The 22,222-nt window shown below is 51.2% G+C and overlaps 11 protein-coding genes across 11 annotated transcripts; 6 read left to right on the top strand and 5 right to left on the bottom strand.

The window, feature by feature from the left end:
• Positions 1–358: 358 nt before the first annotated feature.
• Positions 359–1,708, top strand: PMZ80_001125 (uncharacterized protein; the record flags this gene model as incomplete). Its single annotated transcript, XM_064869572.1, has 1 exon — positions 359–1,708. The coding sequence occupies one exon, from the start codon at positions 359–361 to the stop codon at positions 1,706–1,708; it is 1,350 nt and encodes a 449-aa protein (XP_064735069.1).
• Positions 1,709–4,305: 2,597 nt separating this feature from the next.
• On the top strand, positions 4,306–5,163 carry PMZ80_001124 (uncharacterized protein; the record flags this gene model as incomplete). Its single annotated transcript, XM_064869571.1, has 1 exon — positions 4,306–5,163. One exon carries the CDS (start codon positions 4,306–4,308, stop codon positions 5,161–5,163), a length of 858 nt encoding a protein of 285 aa, XP_064735068.1.
• A 1,002-nt stretch (positions 5,164–6,165) lies between these two features.
• On the top strand, positions 6,166–6,873 carry PMZ80_001123 (uncharacterized protein; the record flags this gene model as incomplete). Its single annotated transcript, XM_064869570.1, has 1 exon — positions 6,166–6,873. One exon carries the CDS (start codon positions 6,166–6,168, stop codon positions 6,871–6,873), a length of 708 nt encoding a protein of 235 aa, XP_064735067.1.
• A 138-nt stretch (positions 6,874–7,011) lies between these two features.
• On the bottom strand, positions 7,012–7,938 carry PMZ80_001122 (uncharacterized protein; the record flags this gene model as incomplete). The annotated part of the gene is made up of 1 exon (XM_064869569.1): positions 7,012–7,938. One exon carries the CDS (start codon positions 7,936–7,938, stop codon positions 7,012–7,014), a length of 927 nt encoding a protein of 308 aa, XP_064735066.1.
• Positions 7,939–8,879: 941 nt separating this feature from the next.
• On the top strand, positions 8,880–9,242 carry PMZ80_001121 (uncharacterized protein; the record flags this gene model as incomplete). The annotated part of the gene is made up of 1 exon (XM_064869568.1): positions 8,880–9,242. One exon carries the CDS (start codon positions 8,880–8,882, stop codon positions 9,240–9,242), a length of 363 nt encoding a protein of 120 aa, XP_064735065.1.
• A 255-nt stretch (positions 9,243–9,497) lies between these two features.
• PMZ80_001120 (uncharacterized protein) lies at positions 9,498–11,396 on the bottom strand (the record flags this gene model as incomplete). Its single annotated transcript, XM_064869567.1, has 2 exons — positions 9,498–11,203; positions 11,258–11,396. The coding sequence occupies 2 exons, from the start codon at positions 11,394–11,396 to the stop codon at positions 9,498–9,500; spliced, it is 1,845 nt and encodes a 614-aa protein (XP_064735064.1).
• Positions 11,397–11,685: 289 nt separating this feature from the next.
• On the top strand, positions 11,686–13,979 carry PRP40 (U1 snRNP protein; the record flags this gene model as incomplete). Its single annotated transcript, XM_064869566.1, has 2 exons — positions 11,686–12,999; positions 13,047–13,979. The coding sequence occupies 2 exons, from the start codon at positions 11,686–11,688 to the stop codon at positions 13,977–13,979; spliced, it is 2,247 nt and encodes a 748-aa protein (XP_064735063.1).
• Positions 13,980–15,337: 1,358 nt separating this feature from the next.
• On the bottom strand, positions 15,338–17,482 carry PMZ80_001118 (uncharacterized protein; the record flags this gene model as incomplete). The annotated part of the gene is made up of 1 exon (XM_064869565.1): positions 15,338–17,482. The coding sequence occupies one exon, from the start codon at positions 17,480–17,482 to the stop codon at positions 15,338–15,340; it is 2,145 nt and encodes a 714-aa protein (XP_064735062.1).
• Positions 17,483–17,877: 395 nt separating this feature from the next.
• PMZ80_001117 (uncharacterized protein) lies at positions 17,878–19,569 on the top strand (the record flags this gene model as incomplete). Its single annotated transcript, XM_064869564.1, has 1 exon — positions 17,878–19,569. One exon carries the CDS (start codon positions 17,878–17,880, stop codon positions 19,567–19,569), a length of 1,692 nt encoding a protein of 563 aa, XP_064735061.1.
• Positions 19,570–19,851: 282 nt separating this feature from the next.
• Positions 19,852–20,835, bottom strand: PMZ80_001116 (uncharacterized protein; the record flags this gene model as incomplete). Its single annotated transcript, XM_064869563.1, has 1 exon — positions 19,852–20,835. The coding sequence occupies one exon, from the start codon at positions 20,833–20,835 to the stop codon at positions 19,852–19,854; it is 984 nt and encodes a 327-aa protein (XP_064735060.1).
• Positions 20,836–21,202: 367 nt separating this feature from the next.
• PMZ80_001115 (uncharacterized protein) lies at positions 21,203–21,826 on the bottom strand (the record flags this gene model as incomplete). The annotated part of the gene is made up of 1 exon (XM_064869562.1): positions 21,203–21,826. The coding sequence occupies one exon, from the start codon at positions 21,824–21,826 to the stop codon at positions 21,203–21,205; it is 624 nt and encodes a 207-aa protein (XP_064735059.1).
• Positions 21,827–22,222: the final 396 nt, after the last annotated feature.

Genomic DNA, 22,222 nt, shown 5'->3' with positions numbered 1-22,222 from the left:
CTTCCCCTATTTCCAAGGCAGGACTCCAGCTTGCCATGTGTGATCGAGTACGATGCACTTCAACCGACGCCGATGTCTGGCTGTAACATATTGCACTTCGAAACACCATTGTCGGCCTTCCACCAAGGATCATTGTCTATGTATACTGCCTTTGGTTTCCACAATATATGAACAACAACGACCGTTGACACTTCCTTATGCCTGCTTTATTCTTCTCGGGTTTGTTTCGTTTATATGTTGTTGCATTGTTCTCGCTAACCATTACAATCGTGATAAAAGGGCAGGCCTGCCTACTGGATCAGCAGAAGTAGCATTCAACTTACTCAACGAACAATCAGCCCGTGTGCTTGAGACCAGTATGAATACAACCACTGCAGCAGCAACAAACACGACGATGCAGGCCATCGTCAGCGACCCTACCTTCAAGCAGCTTAAAAACATACAACTATTCAAAGGCCCAGCGGCCGCCCGAGACCCCGATTGCACAATCTGTATTCTCCCATTCGAAGACGACGAATGGCTCTTAAAGCACGAAGACTGCGGGCAGAGCTTCCACGCGGACTGTCTATTGCAATGGCTGTCAGAGAAATGCACTTGCCCATGGTGCAGAGGATGTCTGAAGAGCCACGATCACGCCGAGCTCGAGCGTGAGCTTGAAGAGGGCGAAGTGATCGAAGAAGACCAAGTCACCGAACAATTCGTTTTCGGCCATCTCGGCGACGCGATGTTCGACAACTTCCTTGCTCGATTAGGTCAGGACTTGAACCAGATTTCCACAGGCGATGGAGATGCAAACAGGAACGCAATTGAGGCACAAATGCGGCAGCTCCTGTATACTTACTACGAGAATGAAGACTACCGACCTTTTATTGGCGACATGGAACCATGGCTCACCATGGTGCTCGATATCGTGCAAACACGCGATGAGACAGAATTGGAGAGCCTAGGATTGCTTCGCGAGGACATGGTGGGGCTGGCTCCCATGGTCAGTGCTCTTCGGACTGTTCTTGCACGTGAAGATCATATCCTACAAGAAGTTAACAACGGCACGGACACCGTTGACGCACTTCCGGAAGAAGAAGAAGAGGGCAACGACAACCAGATTGACATCATGAGCGACACCTCAGATGATCAAGGAAACTTCGGACCACCTACACCCACTCATCATCAACGTAGTGGCTTCAGAAGAGTGAACCGACTCGACATCCAGTCCGACCACCAGTTCGAGATCCTCTTGCGCACTTGCGCGCCCATCGACCTGAACATCAACAACGTTGAAGAATGGGAGCATAGATGGAGAGACTATTGGATTGCCTACGCCGATCTTGACGTTGCAAATACATCTGCACGACCAGGTTACAATGCTCAGATTGGTTACAGAATCAACATCCTGGAGGCTCGACGAGAATACCATAGCGCAATGGAAAGAGCCGAGCGCATGCTGCGAGATGCTTCCACTAGGATCGAGCACATTAGGTCTGCCACACCGATCCTAGGTCCTGTGTCAGACCAGCCAGATCGTCTGAACGGCGATGCGCAGCGCGTAGCCGAGATGGCTCGCACAACATACAGAGCTTCGGCCAACTTTGCCGCCGCAGCTTTCCGAACACGCGCCTCAGAAGCTCGGAGGGCGCTCGAAACAGCACGAAGCAATGCGGCTGACGGTGAGCTTTGGCCTGAAGATCCACCTGACCCACTCAACTACTAAACGTATTGATCAGCCTGTCAGCATATCAAAGTAAGTGCTATACCCCATCCTATCAGCGACAAATTCGGCTTGTAAGGGACAATCTCCTCCTATCAGGGACAACGCGACAGACGCGAACGTGGTTAATTCAACCAAGTAAGTTCACCCCAAATTCCATCCCCGTGCTATCACACCTATTCTATTGCTTGCTTTCCCTGCCATTATTCTTCGATGTCTGCTCAGTACAGTGCGTCCTTGACCACCTTGACTTAGCAAATCTTGCCATTGTGAGGCCAAAGCTCGACATAAGCGCCTGGCTGCAGTTGAAGCTGATGTTGGACTTTCTATACTGCTCTTGAATGAATGTATACGTACTCGTATTCCATTTCCGATAAGGCAGGCGCCAACCAACGTCAATAGAACTATAGCAACCAAGTTAGGTCGACGCCTGTTGTGGGGAGGATCTCAAGGACTTTAATGAGCTTCCATGATGGATTGTCGTTCAGTCTCGGCGCCAAGCCCAGCCTCTGGATGACAATCCAGACCCAGTTATATCTCTTTTACTCTACACCAACGAAAGTGAATATGCAATCACAAGCCACCATCGGAAGCTACAGTGCTTTCGATATGAGATCCCAACTGCAGGCCGAGCCGTACGATTGGCCTCACGACAAGTCTCTCGCTCCAAAAACGACGGCATTACTTGTCATTGACATGCAACGAGATTGTACGTAGCGGACACATCTAGGAACCTTGTCTTACTTTGCCCAATACAGTCCTTGAAGAAGGTGGCTATCTCACATCGCAAGGCTACGACCATATGCCCTTACGGAAAGTCATTCAACCGGTCCTGACTCTACTCAAGCACTTTTCTGATTCGCACTTCCCAATCTATTTCACCCGTGAATCACATCGACCCGATTTCTCCACGCTTTCATCGCGTGAACACTTCCGCTCCCGCAACAACGCCTCCGGTCTTGGCATTGGGTCACCAACACCCCGCCTCGGTCGCGCTCTAACACGCGGGCAACTTGGCTGCGCAGTCATTCCTGAACTGCAGTTGTACTGTCACGATGACGAGCAATGCAGTAACGTCATCGATAAACCTGGTCGTTCAGCATTTGCGCACACGGAGCTCGAGCTGATGCTCCGCAACAAAGGCGTCAGGAACCTGGTGATATGTGGCGTTACGACTGATGTGTGTGTACATTCTACGATGCGGGAGGCAAATGATCGAGGCTTTGATTGTGTGCTTGTGGGTGATGCTTGCGCGGTGGGGACAGATGAACTTCATAGGTTTGCGCTTGAAAGTGTGAAAGGTGAGGGTGGGATTTTCGGGAGTATCACTACCGTCAAGGATGTGGTGAATGCTTTCTCGACAGGGTGACGGTGGGTGGCTATAGGAGCTCAGATATAGATTACTGGTAAGGAAAGTGCTGTGGATGCCGATGGTAGCGAACGTCATGTTGACAACGGCGCAATGCCGTGCCTATTTGAGACCTACATTTGTAGCCAAAGGAGAGCGAATTAACTACTTGGGCCGTGAGACATCGATGGTGCTCTGTCAGCGAGAGATCGAACAATGCATAATCCGATCCGTCGCCCGAGTGCTGCTAAATGTAGCTTCTGAACTTTTCGGAGTACAGAGTGCACCGAATAGGCGTTGAATGAGTGTACACGATAGCACTGCGCAGTTTGCTTGTGTTGGAACAGTTTCTACGAGCTTCAGATTTCGAAAGGCAGGAGCGAGGAAGACCTCGAAGTCGAGGCTGAGATGTCAACAAGGCTCTATGCCAAGCCTTCTCCACTAGCGTGGCTCTGCAGGAACATTTCTTTGAACTTTCTGAACCTGCGCTTCCTGCTTCTTTTTCTTTTCTTCATCATCAGTAGAGGTGTTAACTACATGTTAATACTTTACCGGAGCTCCACTACGGTGGCTTGCTGAGGGTTATCATCTGTTCTCTATGGGTTTTCCTCCGTTCCCGGCTTCGCAGAGCGACGCTTCATCCTTTTTCCCAACATAACATGGCTCCTACGCTTACGGTTCGTGGGATGCTGTGGAGGGGGAGCTACACACTTTCTGTCGGACTTTCACACTTGAGAAGAGCAAGGGAATGGCACATTGTTTGAATGAGCAAACACTTGTTGGCTGCTTGCAGCGTCTTGTGGGATGGTTCGATACGTCAACTAAAAGTAAAGAACATGGCTGAGGAAGGACGCGACATGAATATCTTGAACGAAGATACCTGCGCACGAGTCTCCTGTTCAATGCAATCTATGCACGGTCTGATTTCCTGTTCTCGGGGAACATTGAGCGATGATTTTGGACAGGAAATCCGCTCGAGCATCCAGCACATCGTGCGTTTTCCAACTACACTGAGTCTTTCCAAAGCACCTGTCTCAGCGCCAGAAATCTCGTTGTGAGTTTGCTATTAAGAGGAGGGTTTGCTCCGCCAAGCTAGCACTTCACGAAAGCTACGCTCGCTTGAGTTATTTGCTATGTGCTGACGCTGCAGATTAATTGACAAACCAAACAAGACAATTGAAACAGCAGATGAATCTCAGATGTAGTCATAGTCACAACACTGAATACCTAATTTACTCGTCAATGTTCTGCGATGACACCCTCACCGAAGACAGAATTTCAACAATCCGCAGCAAAGCACAACGGCTTTGCATCTGAGCTTTTCACCATCATCGCTGGACCTTCCAAAGGGGAGCTGCATGTTCCCAAAGACATTCTCACCGAAGTCCCCTACTTCGAGGGCGCTCTTCGATCTGGTCGCTTTTCCGAGTCACACAACAAAACGTTTATCCTGCCAGACGATGACCCAGACGCCATTTCGGAGGTTTTTTATTCTAGCTATGGCGATCAAGTCTCAAAGGCGTCGAAGCTACCAGAGCTTTATTCTACATCACCATACACGCACGAGGAACGATCCAAGGTGTATGCGCTTGTCAAAGCCTACATCACTGCTGACAAGCTGATGGCTTTCAAGGCAAAGAATATTTTCTACAAGGAACTCGTCCTTTATCATCGCTCACGACTGGTCGACCCGCGCAACATCACTCTCCTAAGTCGGAGTGATTTGGTTCAAAGCAGTCTCTTCGTTTTCCTCATCTGTGAACTGGCAACCAGGTTTAATACCGAAAATCAGTCTCAAATTTTTGCTTGGCAAGCTTTCGATCTGAGGATGCCCTGGTTCGAAGAAGCTCGGCAAGAAATGTCTCGTGAGGACCTCTTCTGGTTGCTTGATGCTATCGATGCCATGAAAGGCTGCAATCCCCCTCCTTCGAGGTCTCTAATGTGGCGTAACGGCGCAGACATTGAGGAGGTCTTCAAGCAAGATGCAGACGGGCAAGTGCTTGAAGCGGAAGAACCATATTTACACGATCCTAGCACCATCTTGCACAGGCTTCGTCAATATTGCCGTGGCGTGCGTGGCTCTATATCTGAAATTGGTCGTGATGACTGATATAACATGGGTTCGCTAGCTGCAAACGGCTTTATATATATATATCATCTGGGCACTTCTCAGCAGTTAGCTTCCAAGAGAACAATTCCACTCGAGCTGGAACTCTACCTTCAACGCACATGGATAGTCTGCCCCGACCTACATCAAAGACTACAAATCCGAACACGCCAACAGGTCGTAGAGGACGTACCAGTGAGACATAGGCTGTTGCCAGCAGTCACATTGTTCCCCACCACATTATTAATCACAGAGCCGACTCTACTACCCATGTCCTCACGACAGCTGCCCAGCATTGTTGACCAGTATGGCGGCCCCGAGGCATCACGAGTGAACACTCTGGCATGAGCACTCCCTTCCCTTCTGCTCTCTGCCATTCCCCAAATCTTCTTCTGGTCATTCTCGACGTCCACGTTTTCGTTGCAAGACTACCAGCGCCAAAATGGACTTTGTACATTGTGCAATTCAAAATGAACCGAACACTCCAATTGCTATGGCGTGCGGGTCTGAACAGCCTCATACGTCTGCCTGGTACCGTCGTCTGTGGGCAGCAGTCTTCAGGAAAGAGCTCGGTCCTAGAGGCCATTTGTGGTCTCAAAATTCCCAGTGAATGATGGCTTTTGCACGAGGTTCGTCACACGGGTTGAGATGTCACTCGACACAGTGTGCCGTGTGCCATGCCGAATGCACGAACGACATTCCTAGGGATTAAGCAGCACGCACGATGATAAGTCATCGCAGACTTGCGAGGTGCTCACTGTTCATCTTGGGTCCGAAGTGCCTGTACAACGAGGAACAAAGTGCATTCAGTGTACAATGAAGTTCTTTGTCGTGCTTCACTTTCATTGAGCTCACGGCGGGTGGAACCCCATGCTGATCTGCGCCGCACGTAGCATACGACGGAAGCATGTTGACGAGGATATTCTGCTTTCCTGTTGCTCACGAACAACCATCATTGACCAGTACCAAAGCCTATTCACAACCAGACGACTAACAGACACAACCATGGACACGAACTTCCGTGGTTTCGCCTCGGAAAACTTCATCCTCAACATTGGCAAAAACGGAACACAGCTCAAAGTGCCTCAGGACATCCTAACGAAAATACCCTTCTTTGCGAATGCTCTAAACGGTGGTCGCTTTGAAGAAACCAAGAAGAAGGTCTTCGATCTGCCTGAAGACGATCCCCAAGCCGTTGCCGATGTAATTTACTTCACCTACGCCGACAGTGTAAACCCCATCTTCCCTCAAGTCTCGCTGGCAGAGGCTCAACAAGTGGACGCTTACATCAGAGCCTGGATCCAAGCGGATAAGTTCAAGGCGGAGAAAGCTGCAAACATATTGGTCGACCGGATCGTTGAGTTTCATGACGATACACCCGTCGAGCCTCGCGAGCTTGATTTGCTGAGTAAAGCCGGCCATGAACACTCTGCACTTTACGATGTGCTGGTCGCAGAACTTGGTTGGCTAATCAACGTAGGCACCTACAGCAAGACTGGCAGTGCTTACTCGCTGCACGAGTACGAGGAGATCGACTTTGATTCCGCTTGCGCTGAATTGTCCAAGGAGGACTTGCTTCGATTGATGAAGGTGGTACGCCAATGTACTACTGACAATCTGTCACCAACGACCCGCGCTATCAGCGATCCGTGCGCTTATCACAAGCACGATCTCACCGAGCCGTCGAAAGACTGTATCCCTGACGATGAATAGCAGGACAGCAAACTTTTCGAAGACGGCGACGAGTAGTAACGGATGAAGTGTCTATAGCAAGCGAAGTAGTCCTACCCAGTAGTCTGTAGAACAATGGAAAATGACCATCACACAACATCCTCGCCTCATCTGACATGCTCAATCCACATCGTGATCCTCCCCATGAAAGAATCTCAAGATAGCAGCCGCAACAACCAGCCCATCATGCTTCATATGTGCCTTCTCCTTCCCTTCCTCCGCCGTCTCGCTATCCTTTATCCCACCACTTTCCTCTCTCATCTCAATCTGCGTGTGAACCATACTCTCGTCGAAGCCCAGATGTCCCTGGCTCGTGAACAGTCTATCCCTAATATACAGTCCCTGAATCTCGGTATGCTCCGAACTTGCCCAAATATGAACATTCTGACCTTCCTTCAGCAAATCCGTCGACGATGGATCCGGCTTCGTGGTGACTTGATCCTGATGCATCTGGTGCAGATAAAGCTTCTTCTCGTTGGTTCGGAAGAGTTTCTGGCCGATTTCACTGAGCTCCATCTCTGTATGTGCCAGCTCCCACTTGCCACCAGCCTCAACTTCGACCTTTGAGCCTAGCATACGTGCTAGGATTTGGTGACCGAAGCAGACGCCGCTGAACAGCATGTCTGGTCGAGTCTGCCATAGTTCCTTTAGTAGATCTAGAAGCTGGTGTACCCATTTGTCGTCCCCGTGCGCATCGTACATTGAGCCTGTGATGAGGATTGCGTGGCAAGACTCTGGGATCTCGGATGCGGCTGGAACGTGCCCGTAGTGCTTGTTGTCGGGGTCGTCGACGATGTAGTGGTCTGAGGTTGTGATCTTGAGTGGTGGCTTGTGTTCGGCGCCCGCTTTGGTGAATAGGTCGTGGAAGATATCGCTGAAGTCGCCTTTGCGATCTGCTGTTTCGGGATGTGGTTCGTCTGTTTCGAGGACGAGGATGTGGACAGCATCTTTGGTGTCGGCGTCTGAGGGGATGTTGACTTCTCCGTCGATTTTTTCGCTTGAGAGGTTGATGCCCAGGGAGTTGCTGTCGGGGTTGCCAACAGACATGATGGCGTCTTGTACAAGTACGGTGTTCAGTTGTGGGAAAGATTGACCTTGAGGCTTGAGTTGAATTGATTCAGCAGCTTGGATAGTTGTTGCCTTAGAGATCTGTGATCAACTTGAGAAGTTCGATTTGTATTTGCACAAGGTCAAAAAGAAACACTACAATGTACTCATCAACTTTTTCACTCACGACTCGTTCTCGGGCGTCCTTATTTCTATTCTCTAAGCCCCATGCCAAGCCATACGAGTACATTTTCCTGCTCCTAGCAGTACCACGGAGGCTCGCTCTACCGTAGTGTTTGTTGCCTCATCACGTCACTGTGAAACACAAGCAGAGTCCAGAGGGTCCTCGATTGTTCTCTACTGGCAGGCATTTCTGCCGCCACGTGCGACGCCTGACATGGAAATGATGCAAAGTACATGAAGGAAAAAAGAACGGTGAAGGTGGACTTGGCTTCCATGATGACGATCTGACTAATGCCAAGCTAGTTGATGCCTGAGACATTTAGTAAAGCTTGGCGATGTCCACCTCCTGTCGAGCATCATTTTCACAATCCGCTCCCGGAAAGCGCCTTCTTTCTTTCATCCTCATCTATGATAGACCACACCGTGCCTTGTAAGCGATCGTCTTTGTCTCGAGGCCTGTGGCATCAGCGTTGAGTTCGAGCCTAGGTCAACGCAAGCCACAGGTCTAAATGATGAAGCACTCTTTGTCCGCTGGAGATATAAATGGTTAACTCAATGAGTCGAAGTGCTTCACACAATGAAGGTGCGTCCATGTTCCGTCACCAACCCTCGGGAAGCAGGAACAAAGAGTACAACGGTGAGCCATCGGAAAGCGGTAGATAAGAAGAGATGTTGTCATTCTATCATGTCCTGAATCAATCTTATATTCTACGAATCTCTAAAAACATAACATAAACTAACCATCAAATTCGACGAAAATGCGCTTCCACGAGGCCCTGATACTGGCAGCTGCCATCGCAACGGTTGCTACCGCGTCACCAACTCCGAACGAGGGCGACGCCGAGTATTATATGATTCATAAAGACGCTGACGGCAAGCTCACCACGGAGAAGTCCGCAGCGCCGACATGGAAGGAGGACATTATCATGCCTACTGCACCTGCAAAGCGTGACGGCTACGAAGCCGTCTACGACGATGGACATGGCGGTTCTTACACTAGTGTCATTGGAGCCGCGTCGACCACGAAGAGCATGAAACCATCCTCGTACCACCGAGGACCAGCCGATAAGAGGACTGTCGCGCCGGCTGCTACTGCGACGGCTGAGCCTGTGCACGCATAGGCGGAGAAGTTGGACGAGCGAATGCTCGAAAAATTGGGTGGCCAGTGGATAACAAATCATGAATTGAGTCAAGTAGAGCCTAGACGGGGGCGGCAGTAACAGAATACAGGGAATGTAGGCTTCGGAATAATAGAATAAGGAGATCACTGATGGCCTGGGAACCCTCATGAGGAGTGGGATATCTAGTAGTAATTCAGAGCAGGTATGATTAATGATTAATGACTAGCCTTCTGGAACACGCTCGATTCTGTCTCATCACTCGTCGCTTGCTGCATCGCCTTCCGCGTCCACGACCACCACTTCTGGTAGCTCCCTGATGTCATTGATCCTTCCTACGCCTCCCTCGCCCTCACCTGCTAGATCCACGACGCGAATGGCATCAACTGCGAAGACTCCTGCCTTGTAAGCAATAAAGGTGATTTCTGCTTCGTGACACGCTCCTACAGCTAGTGGCCCAATGCGTAGCTCAGCGGTTAGACTGACGAGATCTGTTTCCGCAGGAACCGCGGAGGAGGAAGCCTGATGATGAAGTGCATACAGAACTTGCTCTTCGACTACTGCTTTTGCTGTGCTAGGATGATTGCGCGTATGCTTTTTCGCCCCAGTAGAGACGGGTTGTAAACTTGCGTTAGAAGCTTTTGGGGCGTGCCGCTTTTGAAAATGTTGTGTTGCGTTTGTTGGTCGCTGGATTCGCGGGAGTGGGACGATAGCTAACTTTGCAGGCTTGAGTGAATTGTTGAGTATCAGGACGCGCCAGGTGAAGGAGAGGCCGATATGGACTGGCTCGTCCGGCGCGATGAAAGATATGGAGAGGATGGATGTGAGTGGCTGGCGCGATGCCGATTGTGGAATCATCTGGTGCTGCAGACTTGTTGAGGCTGTTCTTACACTGTTCGCACGATCTCGTGCTTTGCTGGGGTCAGGATATGGTGTGAAGTTCAGGGATGTTGGGCGACTTATCCGCTGCATTGGCTGTGCTGGCGCGCCGAAAGCGGGGTTGAGGGCTGTGGAGAAGTCGACGTTTGTGGTCCAGGACATGGAGATTGTTGCCGTTGTTGTGGAGGATATGTTGAGTTTGACTAGGACAGAGATTGCGAGGATGTCGACGTTGAGGTTGCTGGTTGGGCTTGGTGGTGGTGTCGTGGTTGGCTCAGCAGATGAATTCGAATCTGTATGCTGACTAGGTTGCAGCCGGTAGAGGAATGTGATGCAATCTTTGGATTTGCAGGACGTCGGAAGGAAGTCTGGCATAAGAGGGGTTACCTTGCCGTTTGCCATTGAGAGATCAACAGTCTCAATCGAGCCCTCGAGTTGCAAAAAAGGTATGACCTCGAGGTCTACGGATGCGATTGTAGTCGGGTTCGGCATGGATGTGTCGATCTTGTTGTATTTCAGCCGTGGCATAACAGCTGTATATGCTTGGATGGGGTCAGTCGTCTGGTGCCTTATGCGTATACTGCGATCCTTCTTCGGCTGGGTTGGGACAACTCTCTCGAGTCGAGACATTGGTAGATACGGTCTATCGTCCGTACCTGCTAGGCCACTGAGGGGCTCCAGCACATTTGGTTCCAGGACTTGGAATGGTTCCAGGTACTCAACATCGTCAGCGCTCCCGTCATGTTCCAGCACAGTAGCGATAGGGACAAAGACAACAGATTGGTCATACGACCGTAGTCGAGGCCGCCCGAGTGTCAAGTATACCTCCCATATAAGCTGAAGTCGAACCTCATCTCTGTCTCCATCTTGTTTCACAAGGACAAAAGGATCCTCAGTATTCGAGATGCTCTCAGATGCAATCAGATCCCTTTTGGGGACTCCGTCCACGGGAGACCTTTCTTCTCCATTTTGAGCCGAGATAGCCCAGGCGTCTACGCGCAGCTCGAGTCTCCCGAGATATGAATGCAGCTTTTCCTCAGGACAACTAGGAATGTCCAAGGATATCAAGACCTTCAGCCGTTCATCTAGTCTGTGAATGAGTAAGACTCGGGTCCGTCACGACCAACAGAAGGTCTTACCGAAGTACAAGGTTGACCTTGATCGGATGTCAGATTGTCCATCTAGAATCTCATCAAGGGATGCTGTTGAGTCGGCAGGGACAATGACACCGGCGGTGACACTCTGAAGAAATTCCCTATCATCTTGAGCAAAGGTCATTGGTCTTCTATGAGAGTCTCGGTATCATCCAAGGCGTCGGGAAGTGACTGGTGCTTATTGTCACGAGTGACCCTCGAATGGGGGTAGTTATTGCTTGCGCGCTCACGTGATCATCAGCATGATTTGCGACTCTAGGCCAAAAACAAATTTCCCCAACTCAGCCTTCTCTTCACTATCGGATATCGCAGACCTTTGTCGCTCCTTCCAATTGCACTTTCCACATGCCTCGCATCGTCCGGGTGTTCCATCATTCCTTCCCAAGGATCCAGTAGAGCTTATCTGCAGCACAATGAACGGATATCCAGTACCTGCCTCTCCATGGCAGGAAGCACGAACGCCTGATGGGCGACCCTACTATTACCATGCGCAAACCAAAGAGACACGATGGCAGAAACCAGAGGAGCTGCTGACTCCAGTCGAACGAGCTCTGGCGAAGCAGCCATGGAAGGAATATACTGCGCCAGATGGCAGGAAATACTATGCGCATGCAGAGACCAAGCAAACAGTCTGGGAAATGCCTGCCCAGTACAAAGAAGCACTCAATGCAGTAGAAGCCCAGCCACCGCCTACGCCAGCTGCCTCTACACCGGCCCCCACATTTGCCGCGGGTGGATCGACGGCGTTGCAGGCTTATACGCCTAGAGATCTGTCTAGCAATTTCGAATCACGACGCGACAACATCCCCTTGCCTGCGGTAACGAAGGAAGCCATCCCTGACTACTCGAGTTTCGAAGAGGCCGAAGCCGCTTTTATGAAGTTGCTGAAGCGCTCAAATGTCCTACCCGACTGGTCATGGGAGCAGACAATGCGGGCAACTATCAAAGACCCACAGTATCGAGCTCTGAAAGATCCAAAGGACAGAAAAGCAGCTTTCGAGAAATACGCTGTCGAGGTTCGCGAACAAGAAAAAGAAAAGGCCAAGGAACGTCTGGCTAAACTACGAACAGATTTCGGTAACATGCTGAGGACAAATCCTGAGATCAAGCATTACAGCCGCTGGCAGACAGTCCGACCCATGATTGAACGAGAGACCGTCTTTCGATCTACAGACAACGAAGAAGAGCGTAAGCAGTTCTTTGCTGAATATATTGTCGAGCTCAAAAAGCAGAATTTAGAACAAGAAGCAGCGAACCGAAGGTCAGCAATCAACGATCTGGCCGGCATTATGCAAGCGCTAGATCTCGAGCCTTACACTAGATGGTCCGAAGCGCAGGAGAAGATCCAGTCTAATGAGCGCATTCAAAATGACCCAAGATTCAAGCTTCTTAGTAAGTCAGACATCCTGACTGCCTTCGAGAACCACATCAAGGTCCTTGAGCGATCTTTCAATGAAGTTCGGCAACAGCAGAAAGCACACAAAAATAGACGTGACCGCCAGAACCGGGACGCTTTCATTAGCCTGCTTAAAGAGAAGCGATCTCAAGGTCTCATCAAAGCTGGCACCAAGTGGAGCACTCTTTTACCCCAGATTGAGGACGACCCGAGGTATGTAGGCATGCTGGGTCAGAGCGGCTCGACTCCATTGGACTTGTTCTGGGACATGATCGAGGAAGAGGAGCGAGCACTGAGAGGGCGACGAAATGATGTTTATGATGTCCTTGAGGTAAGCGTTTTCTTGCATGTTACTGAAGCTTCGCTAACAGTCCATAGGACAAGCGGTTTGAGGTGTCAAGCAAGACCGATTTCGATGAGTTCTTCGAGATTATGCTCACTGACCGCCGAACGGCTAACCTCGACAAAGACATATTGCACCTCATATTCGAAAGACTCCAAGACAAAGTGCAAAAGCGGCACGAAGAGGAGAAACACGCGGCTGATCGACATCGGCGACGAGCAACCGATGCTCTTCGATCACGAATCAAGCATCTCGAACCGCCTGTTCGAATCACCGATACGTGGGAACAAGTCGAGCCTCGAGTGGAGAAGTCTGAAGAATATCGTGCTCTAGATGACGAAGCGCGACGAACAGCTTTTGACAAAGTTGTCAAACGTCTCAAAGAGAAAGAAGAGGACGCCGAAAGGGAGCGAGAACGACGAAAAGCTCGGAGAAGTGATGAAAGAGACTACCGAAATGGTCATCGGGACGGTCGTCGCGGACGTCTGTCGAAGACACCAGAGGCTGATCCGTATGAAGAAGATCGCAAACGAGCCATGGCGGCGCGTGAGAGGCAATTCAGAAAATCTTCTCTCGGTGTAAGTCCACCTCGCATACGGGATGGTCGCGATCGAGACGAAAGACATGGCCGACTAGAGCGTAGTCCACCACGAGCATACGATCGAGATCGCCGAGATCGTGAAGAGGAACGAGAGAGGCTCTACCGAACACGGGCAGACCCTCGCGGTAGTAGAGACGAACTCAACTATGGCGAGGAGGCACGCAGCATCACCAGTGAGCGAAGGAGGCGCCGTGATAGCCCAAGTGATAGCGTCGACAGCCCACGACAAAAGCGACGCCGACGTGACAGCAGAGGTTCTCATGACCGTCGTAGAACGAAGACACCGGAAATCAAGAAGGAAGAGCCTGAGACTGAGCCTGCGGGTGTGCACTCCGGGTCTGAGGAGGGTGAGATTGAAGAAGACTAGGCGGTTGAAGTGCCTACAGGTCAGTACAAAAGCATCGTTTCCAAGCTTGAGCTGTGCTTAATCTAGGGCACATCAAGCAGTTGCTGCTATAATCGGCAGTTTTGTTGCAGAGTGATTCATTCCAAGAGGGAAAGGTTGTCTCAAAACATGGTATGTAGCATTTCGATGGCGTTATACTCACCATCAGCAGTTGAAGCTGTTGCCTTGAGCGAAATCAATAATGTACTCGTTTTCTTGCAGGTGCGTCCGAGCCACCATTCTTGACACTAACGCTTTGCTTCCGCTGCACGTCAGACGGAGCACCATGGTCATCAATACTGTTCCGCGAAACATCGGAACCACTTGTACTTGTCTTTGACGGCCATTGAGCCAGCCTTATCGCTAGTGCATCAAAGACAAGCACTATCTTGTCGGCAACAATCAATCCTGCTCTTCTTTTGCCAACCTCGAATTCGTCTTCTGTGCTTGAATGCTGCAATCTCAACTCCAGAGCCTGTACGGTCGCTGTCTCTTCTCTGTTCACCGTATGCCTGGTGCATGGTCTATAAAATTGCTTATATCCAGACACTTCAACTCTGACTGCGTGGTATTACATTGAAAACGTACAGGCTCATTTTTGCAAGCATACTGTCTTCAACCGACACCTCCCGAAGTCAAAGTGCAGGCGATCACCGTTCTTCTCGTGTGTTTCCATCCAAGTCGTACGTGCACTGAATACGCTAATCAGTTTATGCGAGCCAGAGCATCCAACTTTCATCAACAACCCTCGCGGCTGACCACACGACACATATATGCGGAACCCGAGCATTAGCCCACGAAGCAATCCAATCTAACCAGCCCAGCCCAGCCCAGCTTCCCCTCCTCCGTCCCCTCCTCCCTCCCCTCCTCCGAACTAACATCTCCACGATCCTCCCGGTCAACTCTCACCGTCTCCAATCCCGATCGTGACCTTATTCGGATTGGTTCCTCACAACAGCAGTGCAGATCCGCCCCAGTCTCTTACCGCTGAATATCTGAGTGGCGCGGCAACCTGCATCCGAGAGTCGCTGGCCGCGCCAAGACGCATAGGTCGAACTGGCGGAGGAGAGAGCGCTCACTTGTTGGTTGCATGAAATGGCCCGGATCCGAGAGGCGTAGAGCGACTTCATCCGTGCGGCAACGTGTTCCTAAGGCCACTTTATTCCCTTTGCGATGTCTTCTATTTCCTCTCAGGCCTCAAAAGGGCCGTCTTAGATCATGGGAGAACATACAATTTGAGGCAGTAATGAGAGAAAGCAAGCTCTAAACAGATACCATTGTCATTGAATAAAGTACAAACTGCAACACCGCCCAAGCCCACCTTCACGAACCGCTCGAATCTACAATTTACTCCTCAAATCACCCCTATCATCCCTCTTGAACAAGGTCTTCGAATCCGGATTCGGATCAAACACGACATTATTCAACGGGTTATCCTCGCTTGCCCGCTTGAACATATCAGCGTACACATCTCCATCGTATCTCCCCAAACTCGAATCAAGCTGCCAATCAGGGAACTTCCAGCTATCCACCAATCTCACCGCATGCGGTCTAATCTCGCCCATCAGTTGTGGCACAGTCTTCGTTCGTGCAAGCTGGATCTGGCGGATGGTGCAGGCTGCGCTCTGGAAGAACTCGCTCGCTTCCTTCTCGAGGGTGTGGAGGGCGTAGAGACGGAAGAGGGTATGCAGGATGGTCTTGGTCTGTGTTGGAAGTTGAGATTGGAGACTTGAGCTGGAGAGCGCACCCTGGAAGTTCTTGACGACCATGTATTGGGCGTGTGCGGTGGAAAGTCGGTAGAAGTCGACGAGGAGGCTGTTCCAGGATTGTTTCTCTTCGTCGCGGTGTTGGAGGGCTTGGAATGTGAGATATGCCACTCGCCAGGCGTATGCGGCGACGAGATCCTCGTCGTTGCCGAGGACGTCGAAGGCTGCGCCGACGTCTTGGCGGCGTTTGTAGGTCTTTAGGATGGCGGTGGTGTCGTTGTCGCTGTTGATTGCGTTGAAGTTTCCTGTGTTTGCTTGGTTCTTGAGGACTGCGCGGGCGGACTTGAGGAGGTATCGACTGACTTGTTGGGTGAGCATGTAGTTGTCGCCTTCCCAGGTTAGGGTTGGGAGGTAGTCGGCGTACCAGGAGCCTAGGCCGGCGAAAGAGGAGTAGCCGTGGCCTCCGCAGGCTCGACGGCACACTTCGAGACCTTCACCTGCGACGGTTGAGGCAAAGGCTTTGAGGGCGCAGGAGGTAGAGTGGAGGTCTGCGAGGAGGTCGGCGCCTGGGTTGAGTTCTTCGGGGCCTGCGCCTCGTTGAGTTTGGCCGGCATCCTCGGAGACTTTGCCAGGATTTTCTTTCTTTTGCATTTGTGCTTGGTTGGCATCGTAGAGCTCGATCATGCCGCGGCCGGTAAAGTGGAGGGCGAAGGAGGCGGCGAGGAGTGGGAAGAGACGTTGCTGAACCATGGTATAGTTAATGACCTGGTTCTCGCGAACTTCGTCTTCTGGTGCGTCTCGGTCGGTAAATTGACGTCGGACGGCGCAGTATCGGACTGCGATTGTGACACCCCGAGCTAGCACAGAGCCAGATTGGAGGACAATGTTGGAGCGGACCCAAGTGAGCGTTCCATAAATGAGGGAAGGGTTTGACGGTCGGACGTATTTGTTGGTGTTGGGGTCGACTCTTGAGAAGCGAGCCAGCATGTTGGCATGAGGAATCTTGACCTTGTTGAAGAGCAGGAAACCATTGTCCATGGTATTGTAGCCGAATTTTGGTCCGATGTCACCAACATGAACATTCTCTAGAGGCTCATGCGTCTTCATGTCTCTGATTTGGACGACGAATGGGTGTGGACCGTAACCTCTTCCGTTGATGACCAACTGCGCCATTACCACAGCGTGGTTTGCAACCTTTCCCAGGGATCCGATCCACCATTTTGATGAGGTCAGGTGGGGAGAGTGCAGGATGAAAGTCTTGTCCTCTGGATTCCAGGTAGCTGTCGTCTCAAGACCTCGAACGTTCGATCCGTGACCGAGTTCAGTCTGAGCGTAGCAGCCAATGTATTCGTATGCCTCAGCTTTCTTCAAGAACAGCTCATGTTGTTCTGGTGTGCCTTGCTCCCTCAGGGTGATAAGAAACATGCTAGCGTGGAGGCCATATGGAGTAGGCTCGCCCATCAGCTCGTTGGCAGCATTGTACTCCTCCTTTGTCCATTTATGCTTGACAGTGAGCTGTCTCAGCTTCTTCCCTCGAGCTAGGGATGCTTCTATCCTGCTCTCTCTGCCTCGGAAATAGTTCTGAGTCTTGTCGAAGACAGGTTCCGACTTGAGTATCTCGAGGAGCCTCGCATTTCGCTCGAGGACTTTGTCCGTGAAGAGGAAGGAAGCAAGCTTGTCTACATCGACATTGGACTTGGTCCTCTCGAGCTCGAGGCACTTGGAGCCAGGTCTGCCCGACTCCTTGAGAGCTTTGACCCAAGCTGGGTTGGTCGGCATCGTGTAGATTGATGGACAGAAGGAGAGATTGTGAGTTGGCCGAGGCTTCTGAAGGGCAAGCAGGTGCGATTATATCAGAAATTTATTTTTCACGATAGGCCTCGCTTGAGCAAAGTCGGCCAAGTACCGTCGAAATTGCGCAGCTTGTCGTCTGAGGTTATCGTGTTGTCATGCATCTTTCAGCCGAGGCATCTGGGTGCACTACCCAAGAATAGACAAGCTCAGTCGGCTAGCGGCGGATTGGAAAAGCCAAGCCCGATCTGGCCGGCGCGCCGATTCTCGCCGATCATCTCGGCTGCCCTGGCACGTGCACGCGTCGCATGCCAGAGCCCACTTGATCAGCGTGCTCGGGCATCAGCAGATGTGCCTGTAACGGCCGTGGAGGCCTACTGTCTATGCCTGGCGATGTTTCGAAGTATTCGAGTCAGACCGAGGACAAGGAAGAGGTGGAAATGAGCATTATGGCCTCTCGCGATCCCGACCACGATTCCGCTCCCACCGCACCTCTGATTGAGCGGGAGGATGACCAGCGCGAGACTCGCAACACCCCTCAGACTGGCGGCGGGAACGCTTTCATATGGACTCTCACTCTCGCGGCTTGCATAGGAGGACTGCTCTTCGGCTACGATACTGGTGTCATCTCCAGCACTCTGGTTTCCATCGGGACAGACCTCTCCGACCGGCACCTTACGAGTCTCGATAAAGGGCTGATCACGGCTTCGACGTCCTTTTTCGCCCTGATCGCGAGTCCATTTGCGGGCTTCTTTGCTGACAGACTGGGCCGGAAGAGCATAATCATCTTCTCAGATATACTCTTCACTGCAGGCGCATTATGGCAAGCGTTCACCACTTCAGTCTGGGGCATGATCCTGGGCCGGTCAGTCGTTGGCCTCGCAATCGGCGGCGCATCGATGATCGTCCCTCTATACATCGCTGAGCTAGCACCGGGACACCTCCGAGGACGTCTGACAACAGTGCAGCTGCTTCTGATCACAGGCGGACAAGCAGTCGCATACATAATCGGGTGGAGCTTCTCCTCCATGCCCGGCGGATGGAGATGGATGGTCGGCATTGGCGCCATTCCAGCAATTACCCAGATCTTCATGCTAGCCCTTATGCCTGAGACACCACGTTACCTAGCGCGAATCGGACAGGAAGAGAAAGCAAGACAGATCCTGAGAAAGGTGTACCGTAATACCACAACCGATCTCACATTCACAGTAGACACAACCCTAGCCGCTATCAAGAAAGAGATACTAGAAGAAGAAGATGCGTCCACCCTTCTGAAACAAACAACCGAGTCCCCATCATCAAACAAGTTCGTCGCGGGACTCACTTCCCTCCTCACCCACCCACCGCATACCCGCGCTCTCGTCATCGCCTGTCTCCTTCAGGGCCTACAGCAGGCAGCAGGCTTTAATTCACTTATGTATTTTTCTGCCACTATTTTTCAGTCCCTAGGTTTTACAAATCCAACACTCACCAGTCTATCAATCGCACTTACGAACTTCGCGTTCACGGTTGTGGCATTCTACCTCATTGATCGCCTCGGTCGGCGGCGCTCACTACTCTACACAATACCCATCATGGCCGTGAGCTTGCTACTTGCGGCCGTGATGTTCCGATTCGTCGACCTGCGTGGTACGGAGGGTGCACCCGCAGCCCAAGCTGGTAGTGTCCAGCCAGGACTGCCACATTACTTGATCGTAGTGGCGCTACTACTCTACGTTTCGTCCTACGCCACCGGACTAGGACCTGTACCCTGGCAACAGTCTGAACTCTTCCCTCTTAGCGTTCGCAGTCTCGGCTCGAGCTTGTCGACGGCAACGAACTGGGGGCTCAACACGATCGTGGGATTGACGTTTCTGCCCATGATGCAGGGATTGACGCCAACGTGGACGTTTGTGGTGTATGCGGCGGTCTGTGCGGTCGGTTGGTTGGCGATATGGTGGTGTTACCCTGAGACTATGGGGATGGAGATTGAGGAGATTGGGGGCTTGCTGCAGGATGGCTGGGGTGTGAAGGAGAGTATGGAGCGGTTGAAGAGGTTGAAGAGAGCAGAGAGGAGGAGTGGGATAGGAGGATAGACATAGAGCTTGGCATAGAATTCATGATTCATCCATTTCATGGTTTGTACCTTTCGGAGAAGTCCTAAGCCACTGCAGTGCCGACGTAACCACATTCTTGTCTTGCGTGGGCAGGCAGCATTGCTGATTCCGCGCTCATTTCTCTGGGGTGTACCACATGTATACACGCTACCAAGTCGTGTCGTAACCTCCCTCTTGTCGCCTGTAGTCCAAAGCTCCAAGGCCTCGTACTTTGCCATTACCCTTTCGCACCGCACTCACCTCCACATACAATCAATGCCTTCAAAGAGTGATGCCAAACTTCGATAACAACAATTTATCTCCCTCCTTGTCTCTGGCTCTCAAAGTAGGCGATGACATGGTTTCAGCTGACGATAAAGCGCATCCAGAGTCCTCCTCATCCCCAGTATCCTCATTGTTTCTCGTTCTTCTGACTGCATCCACAATGACCTGATCCACGTCCGCACTGCCATCTTCGCAATCCTTGAAGACGTCCAAGTCCTCGAACAGGTAAGCCTCTGGCCACGGTATAGCGTGCGCCTTCTTCGCTTTCTTAGTAGGCGAATAGTCAGGAAGTGGTACGTAGTCATCGTCAACGCATGCTCGCTTTTTTGGAGATGAAGTGGTCCGGCGTACAGTTGTCGTGTCGGTCGTACCCCAACCGGCATGTAGAAGTGGGGTTGTAGCCACACCATAAGCAATATCCTCGACCTTGTCAGTCAGCTTCTTCAACCATGTTCGCTTCGAACTGAGGGGTAGTTCGGCAAAGTGAACCCTCTTAGTGGATTTCCTGGGACTGTCCTCGTCGTTGTTGTTTGTTGCTGTAGTGTCGCGGAAGGTAGTCCAAACATCGACGGTGTCAGGCGTCGGTGGTGGCGGGCTAGGCGGTGGACTGGGTGTGTTGGGCGGTGATGGATACTGTGCATCATCTTGGCGGTCTCCCCAGTGTAGTTTGCGCACGGTGTAGCCGATGTTGGCTCTCTCTTCGTCTTTCTTGCTGTCTTCCTCCGGGTTGCCTGTCCATCTCAATCTGGAACCTACTTTCGACAATTTCTTCTCAGTTCGTCTGTACGCCTGATGCTCGGCGACGATCTGGTCGAAGAGCTTGTAGACAAGATCTTGGTTTGGGAATAATTCGGCAATTTCATTATCGTAGCGGTGGCAGATGGCTTTGAGGTGAACGCGTTGAAATGCGAGCTGGACGCGTAGATCGTAGTATTCTTGTGGTGCTCTGGCGAGGTGTTTTTGTTTCGATGTTACCGGCATTGTGCCTCAATGTTTTGCAAATTTGTAGAAGGGCGATGTTCGACTGCTATGGTAGAGCGCCGACGCAAGCATGGAGTGCTGCGCAAATGCTGACACAGCAAGAGGTATGTTGGGAGTCAGCGAAAACGACGTTGGAGAGTCGTAGATACGTTCTGTTGGTTCCAAGAAAATTGTCACTCGCGGGACGCGTTGCTGTGGTATCTGCAATCCACGATAATCGTGTTTCCTCACTGCTCATGCGGATGGGACGGGAAAAAGGCTCGGAGTTCGGTCGCCGTGTTCAAGTGTCTCGGGTACAGCCAGTATTGTGAGACTGATCTTCGACGTCCTGGATGGAACATGAAACAACCAGCACCCGAACCTCTTCTCATCCTCCTTCGGTTCGCTGTGGAAGTTCGTCGTCCATACCTATGATAGGCTCCAGAAATCCTCGAAACAGAATCTTCTTAACCGTCCATGCCTTTTCTGCATCTGCGCGATCAGGCTGATGCTTTTCACTAACAGATGTCGAATCCGAGATCGATGAATTTTCAGATTTGCTAACATTCTCCTCAAGCTCCAATGTCCACCTCATGCCGTACCCAAGGCTATTGCGGACCTCGTAGACGGCAACTCCAGGGTGAAGCAGCATCACATTCCTCCAAGCCAGGTCCTTCAGCATCGTATTCAGCGTCTCAGCCGCTAACCTTGTCTTGTTCTCGTTGCTACCTGTGGGCAGAGGCCAGAAAGGATGGGCTTTACCATGCTCAGAGGACGCGCCACCTCTTTCAAAATGCTTACAAAGTGCTACAGCTCCGGAGGACGACCTAGTTCTTGGTCGAGGAGGTGCTTCAAAAGCTTGAATTAGTGCATTATGTTCAGGAGGGATCATGAAGATGGTGCCTTGTGTTTTTACCAAGCCAGCAGCTCTGTATGCTTCCTCCTTCTGGGAAGGCGAGGCCGACCAGGGGATTTGGATACCCTTATACATCCTAATATACGGTCTGCTCATTGCTCGTCAGTGATCACAGATGTCACAATGCTTATACGGTTTGAGAATTTAGGTCGACGTCTCCGGTTGCAGAGCGTGAGCATGGAAAACCCAGCACCGAAGTGCACAGTGTACAGCGCACAACGTGTTATGACGTTACACAACATACATGGAGATGTCTCAATGAACAAGTTACATACCAGAAGAATGGAAACTTCAGCAAGAGTCACGAAACTGAAGCTTTTGTCACGTGATTGAGACCTGGCTTGATCGAGAAGGCGCGTTAGCTAGCTCGAGTCGTTCCTGCATCCTTGTCCATCGTAACATCCTTCGTTGTTTTTGTAACGTGCCATCCTCCTTCCGGGTAGTCGCATGTGTGATCACTTGTATCTCGGAGCAAGCACCATTGATACTCAA

This window comes from Knufia obscura (genome assembly GCF_036327395.1).
Source record: "Knufia obscura strain CCFEE 5817 isolate CBS 148926 chromosome Unknown scaffold_1, whole genome shotgun sequence".
Classification (NCBI taxonomy): Eukaryota; Fungi; Ascomycota; class Eurotiomycetes; order Chaetothyriales; family Trichomeriaceae; genus Knufia; species Knufia obscura.
The sequence above is the reverse complement of the archived record's forward strand: the minus strand, read 5'-3'. Positions and strand labels throughout refer to the sequence as shown.